At 44.2% G+C, this 5,906-nt stretch overlaps 1 protein-coding gene across 1 annotated transcript in view; it reads left to right on the top strand.

Annotated features, from left to right (window-relative positions):
• Window positions 1-3,550: 3,550 nt before the first annotated feature.
• Window positions 3,551-5,906, top strand: part of LOC118341917 (melatonin receptor type 1B-like) — a 3,426-nt gene continuing 1,070 nt past the window's right edge. The window contains exons 1-3 of the mRNA XM_035680335.1: window positions 3,551-3,631; window positions 4,237-4,359; window positions 5,020-5,076. Coding sequence (XP_035536228.1) covers window positions 3,551-3,631; window positions 4,237-4,359; window positions 5,020-5,076 — 261 coding nt within the window. The remainder of the gene's footprint in view (window positions 3,632-4,236; window positions 4,360-5,019; window positions 5,077-5,906) is intronic.

Below are 5,906 nucleotides of genomic sequence, written 5' to 3'. Positions count from 1 at the left end.
AATGCAGCACTAAGATCTAATTAAAGCGCCAAGCAGCGTTGGGCGGGACCTCGCACTCCACGCGATTCGGGGCTTGCTGCGGCTGCCTCACGACCGCTTCATGTCATCACGCGTTTCAGACACCGTGCAAAAGACTTGGGCGTTCATAGCAAGACTCTTCACTGCGAACCGTGGAAATTCAGCTCCACGCCACGGACACGTTGCTTTATGATCAGTCAATGTTTGATTAACTTTGATCAACATCGTGTCTACATTGCAGTGATGAAATTTGAAGTCAATGTGATAAAATCTTTAGGATTCAAAATGACCAACTTTGACGGCACGCCATAGACACGCCCTTCAACGTACAGTGGCAAATCTTACGGCGATTAATCAGCAACATCAGCAACAGTACTGACCAAATTTGAAGTCAATCCAAAAAAATCTGTAGGAGGAGTTAGTTAAAATTGAAGCCCTGAAATGCCAGAAATGGCATCAGAGTTTGACATTCGATTTAACCTGGCCAAATCTGACAGCACGCTACAGATACACCGTTAAATGTACAGTCACAAATAGCACAACTTTTGATCAGCAATATTTTTTAACTGTACTGACCAATTTTGAAGTAGATTCGATAAATTCCCTTGAAAGAGTTTGTTCAAATACAACGCAAAAAAACGCTGAAAATCACTGCAAAATGCCGGAAATGGCATCACAGTTTGACATTCGATTCAACCTGGCCAACTTTGACGGCACGCCACAGACACGCCCTTCAACGTACATTCGCAAATATAACACTTTTTAATCAGCAATGTTTTTTGACTGTACTAATCAACTTTGAAGCAGATTCTCAATCAGAAAATGACAAAAAAATTCAAAATGGACGACTTTGATGTACATGCACAAATTGCACAACTTTTAATCAGCAACATTTTTTAACTGTACTGACCAATTTTGAAGCAGATCTGATAAATTCCCTAGGAGGAGTTTGTTCAAATACAAGGCGAAAAATTCACCGAAAATGACCACGGAATTCAAAATGGCCAACTTTGACGGAAAGCCACGGACACGCCCTTCGACGTACAGTCACAAATAGCACAAATTTTAATCAGCAACATTTTTTGACTGTACTGACCAATTTTGAAGCAGATCTGATAAATTCCCTAGGAGTTCGTTCGTTCAAATACAAGACCACGGAATTCAAAATGGCCAACTTTGACGGCACGCCACGGACACGCCCTTCAACGTACAGTCACAAATAGCACGGCGTTCATTCAGCACCATTTTTTGACTGTACTGACCAATTTTGAAGCAGATCTGATAAAACCTGTAGGAGAAGATAATTAAAATAGAACCCTGAAATGCCAAAAATGACATCACAGTTTGACATTCGATTAAAATGGCCATTTTTGACGGCACGCCACGGACACGCCCTTTGACGTACAGTCACAAAATGCACGGCGTTCATTCAGCACCATTTTTTGACTGTACTGACAAATTTTGAAGCAGATCCGATAAATTCTCTAGGAGTTTGTTCAAATACAACGCAAAAAAAGAAGAGGTAGAGCAGAGAGGTAGTTAGGCAGTCTTACACTTTCAACAATTGCATCTTCATTACAGACAGCATAGGACACACACAGTAATCCATTCACTGGATGCCTCATGCCAGAACCATCTACAAAGAAAACAATCAGAGTTAGCAAGTGGAGTGTCGTACAGTGCATCACGTGGTTGTGATACTGTGTCCACCACCTCCAGACCAGAATGTGCTTCTCCATCATCTGCTGTAGGGAGTAAAGTAGAAGGGTTAAGGACAGTACAGCGCTTTAGAGTAACATGCGACATAGTAGGATGTTCTGCCAGTGCAGTATTCGTGCTGGAGTTAGATGTGCAGTTTTAGCTTGAAGGATGAGAGAATGGACAGCATGCGGAACATCAACAGTTAGGGTGCACATAGCAATGATGTCAACTGTGGCTAAGACTGCTTCAGTAGCGGCTGCTACAGCTCTTAAACATGCTACCATAGCCCTCTCTGTAATAGACAGCTGTTTCGAATAATAACCTGCTGGTCGTTGTCTGTCCCCATGGGGTTGAGTGAGGACTGCTGACATAAATCCATCCCTCTCAGAAACAAAAAGATTAAAGGGTTTGGTAGCATCTGGGAGTCCTAAACAAGGAGGGCTAGTCAGTGAAGGCTGTTACTGCCTTAGAAATCCAAGTCAAACAGTCAGTCATGGCCAGATCTTTTCCCCCATGAGTAATGTCATACAGGGGTTGGGAGATCTCCGCAAAATTCTTAATCCATCGACGGCAATAGCCTACTAAACCTAAGAATGACTTCATTAGTTTTTTATTTAGAGGTTTTGGGACATCCAAGATTGCTTGAATGCGGTCTGGACCTAATTTGCGACCCTCTGGAGTGATTATATGACCCAGATAACGTACTGATTGTAACACCAGTTGCACCTTATTTTTTGAAACTTTATGACCGTTGTCTGCCAGGAAACAAAACAATGACACTGTGTCCATTTGGCAATCCTTCTTTGTAGCTTAACATAAGATCATCAACATACTGCACAAGCTTAGTTCCACATGGTGGCCAATGTGACAGGTTCTCAGCCACAGACCAACAAGCCCCTGATGGAACTTGTGACATATGTGTTGTAACATTGGGTACAGTTGGTGCTAAATGTTGCACAGTTTCATTTATTCCCCTAAGATCTTGTACTGGTCTCCAGGACCCATTTGTTTTTTTTACAGGTAAGATATGGGGGTTGCATGGTGAATTAGGGCATTCCACCATAGCACCCTGCTCTATCAGTGCCTGAATGACCGGAGCAATGCCCTCAACAGCTTCTGGGCTAAGTGGATATTGTCTTTTACATGGTCTAAAAGTAGATTTAGCCTGTACACTAACAGGGGTTGCCCCCTTTATATCCCCAAAATCAAATTTACTCTTAGCCCACAAACATTCCGGTACTGTTGACAACAATGCTTCCTCCTCAACTGTCAGAGGCATTAGTGTAACCCCATGTGTGTATGAACAGTTCTAACAACTGCAACCTTAAATCTCAGTGGATAAGATGTGATGTTTTTTACCGGGGAGTAATAACTACCATTCTTCAATACTCAGAGCACACATAAGATCCCGGCCCAGAAGGTTTACTGGGCATACATCAGAAAGAAGAAATTGATGTTCTCCCCTGTAATCCCCAAAACGGACAGACAGTCAATAGTTCAGATACTGGTTCAAATGCTGGCATACCTGATGCACCTATTGTTTTTAGAAATGTTGTTGTCCTAGGGGCCTCAGGTAGTACTTTACTTTGGATTACAGACACCTCTGCTCCTGAGTCTACAAGGAATGTCACTTTCACTCTATGCACAGTAAGAGTTAACCTAGGGGGCGTTCTAGAATCTAGTGTTAACTGTACATATTGTTGATATGTAACAACAGGTTTATCAGAATCAACATTTATCTCTAAGTGTGTGTATGTCTCTGTGTGTGTGTTTGTCCCTGTCTCTATGTTTATGTGCTGCTCAATTCTCTGACCTGCCTCCGCTGTCTCCTATGGTTGCTCTGCCTGGAATCCTGGAGAATGCACAGAGAGTCCTCTTGGAGGTGCATGTGGCCAGGTCTCCTCTGGATCGCGTACTCTTTGTCTGTGAGGCCCAGAGTTAGGGCACTCACGCCACATATGGCCCTGGTTGTTACACTTGTAACACCTGACCGGGTTTGATCTTTCATGTAGATCCCCTCTCTTCCTCCCCCTCCCAAAACCTCTGGTGTTGGAGTGAGGTTGCTGTCCTGGGTTTGGTGCACCATTCTGCTGATAGTATATAGATACTCTGCTGATAGTACAACAACTGAGCAGATTGGAGCTTCTTTGTCTGTCAAAAATCCAACTCGACCTTGTTTCTTTCAGCATGTAGGACATGTGTCCACACCATCACTATAGGGCCAGTTTCCCAGCCAACACATGTAGCCATCACACTGTTCTTTAGACTTGGGTGGAGGCCATTTACCAATGCAGTTTTTAACAAGTCACTGTAAACCTCATTATCTGGATTCCTGAGTAAGCTGCAAAAACAATTTCCATACGGGTATGATAATTAGCAGCTGACTCACCCTCTTTCTAATTGGTGTTGTGGATCTCAGCCCAGCACACTCTTAGGGGAGAGGCGGCACGTACTGCGTCAAACAGGCTTATGTTCCAATCTGTGGGGAAGTGGACCAGTTGGATGGTCGGATGTTAGCCCACCACAGTTTGCGACACCAACGACAGCTTCTACCTCCTGCAGAGTGGGGGGTGGCTGCGCCCGACGGTAAAGCTCCGAGATAACAAGTGTGCCATGCACCGCGCTTACTTCCTGCTTCAGGTAGCTGGCGCTATCCATATCTGAATTATTTTCACTCTGTAGACCCGTGTCAGGGTCTTATTAAACATGTGAAGTCTTCATTGAGGATTGGGACCGATGTACACTGAAGTTCATGGGTACTCATCTGTTTTTGGCCAAAACTAGCGGGAATTCAAACACGTCATCACCGGACACGCTGTTCGACGCTATAGTACAAATAGCACAACTTTTGATCAGCAATATTTAAAAACTGTACTGACCAACTTTCTTGAAGTTGATCTGATCTCAAGTTGCCCACGTAGCGGATTTGGCTTCAAATACAACGTAAAAAAACGCTGAAGTCTGCGAACCGCCGGGAGAAATGGCACTCACAGTTCGAGTTCAATGGCCAACTTTGACGGCCTCGCGCCGGCCACCCTTCATTAGATGCGAACAGTGCACTAACTTTCAGCAGACCACTATTTGGACTGGAATACTGGAGCCAATTTTGAAGCAGATCCGATAAACGTTCTCTTAGGAAGTTTTGGTTCAAACTACATACCGCAAAAAAGAAGAGGTCACTAGAGCAGAGAGGTAGGTCTAGGGCAGTCATTACACTTTCAACCAATTGCATCTTCATTCTACATGCACAGCATAGGACACACACAGTAATGCCATTCCACCTGGATGCTCCATGCCTAGAACACATCCTACAAACGAACAACTCAAGATTTACCGCAACAGTTGGAGTGTCGTACAGTGCCATCGACACGCTTCTGGTGAATACTGTGGTCCACCACCTTCTTCAATCCAGCCCCCACAAAGAAATGTGCTTCTCCAATCATCTGCTGGTAGCGGAGTAAAGGTTAGAAGTTTACACGACAGTACAGCGCTCCTTAGAGTAACATGCGAAATAGTAGGCCATGGTTACTGCCATCAGTATTCTGCCTGGAGTTAATCGTGCAGCTTGTAGCCTTGAAGGATGAGAGAATGGACAGCATCGCGGAACATCAACAGTAGAGTGCACATAGCAACTAATTGTCAACCTGCTGGACTAAGACTCGCTTCAGTACGGCACCTGCTACAGCTCTTAAACCAACAATGCATACCATCAAGCCTCGTCTGTAATCCAGACACGCTGTTTCGAACTAACATAAACCCTGCCTGGTCTTGTCTGTCCCCATGCGGTGTTGAGTGAGCACTGCCTGACATAAATCCCATCCTCTCCTCTCAAACACAAAGAAGATTAATAGGGTCATTGCGTAAGCATCTGGGATCCTAACAAAACAAGGAGGGCTAGTCAGTGAAGACGCTGTTACTGCCTTAAGAAAACTCCAAAGTCAAACAGTCAGCTCATGCGGCAGAATCTTTTCCCTCACCACTTACGAGTAAAATGTCATACTCAGGGCGTTGGAGAGTCTCCGCAAAAAAAAAATTTTTTTCTTTTTCCTAAATCCATCCGACCGGCAACGCCAATAGCCTACCTAAAACTCACCAGAATGAGTTCATTACGTTTCCTTTTTATTTAAGAGGTTTTGGCCAGCATTCCAAGAATGCCCTTGGATGCGTCTGGACCAGTAATTTGCGGC

The sequence above is a fragment of the Morone saxatilis genome, unplaced genomic scaffold (genome assembly GCF_004916995.1).
Source record: "Morone saxatilis isolate NCDOM2014 unplaced genomic scaffold, NCSU_SB_2.0 Contig8, whole genome shotgun sequence".
Taxonomy (NCBI): Eukaryota; Metazoa; Chordata; class Actinopteri; family Moronidae; genus Morone; species Morone saxatilis.
This window is presented reverse-complemented; position numbering and strand designations above follow the sequence as displayed.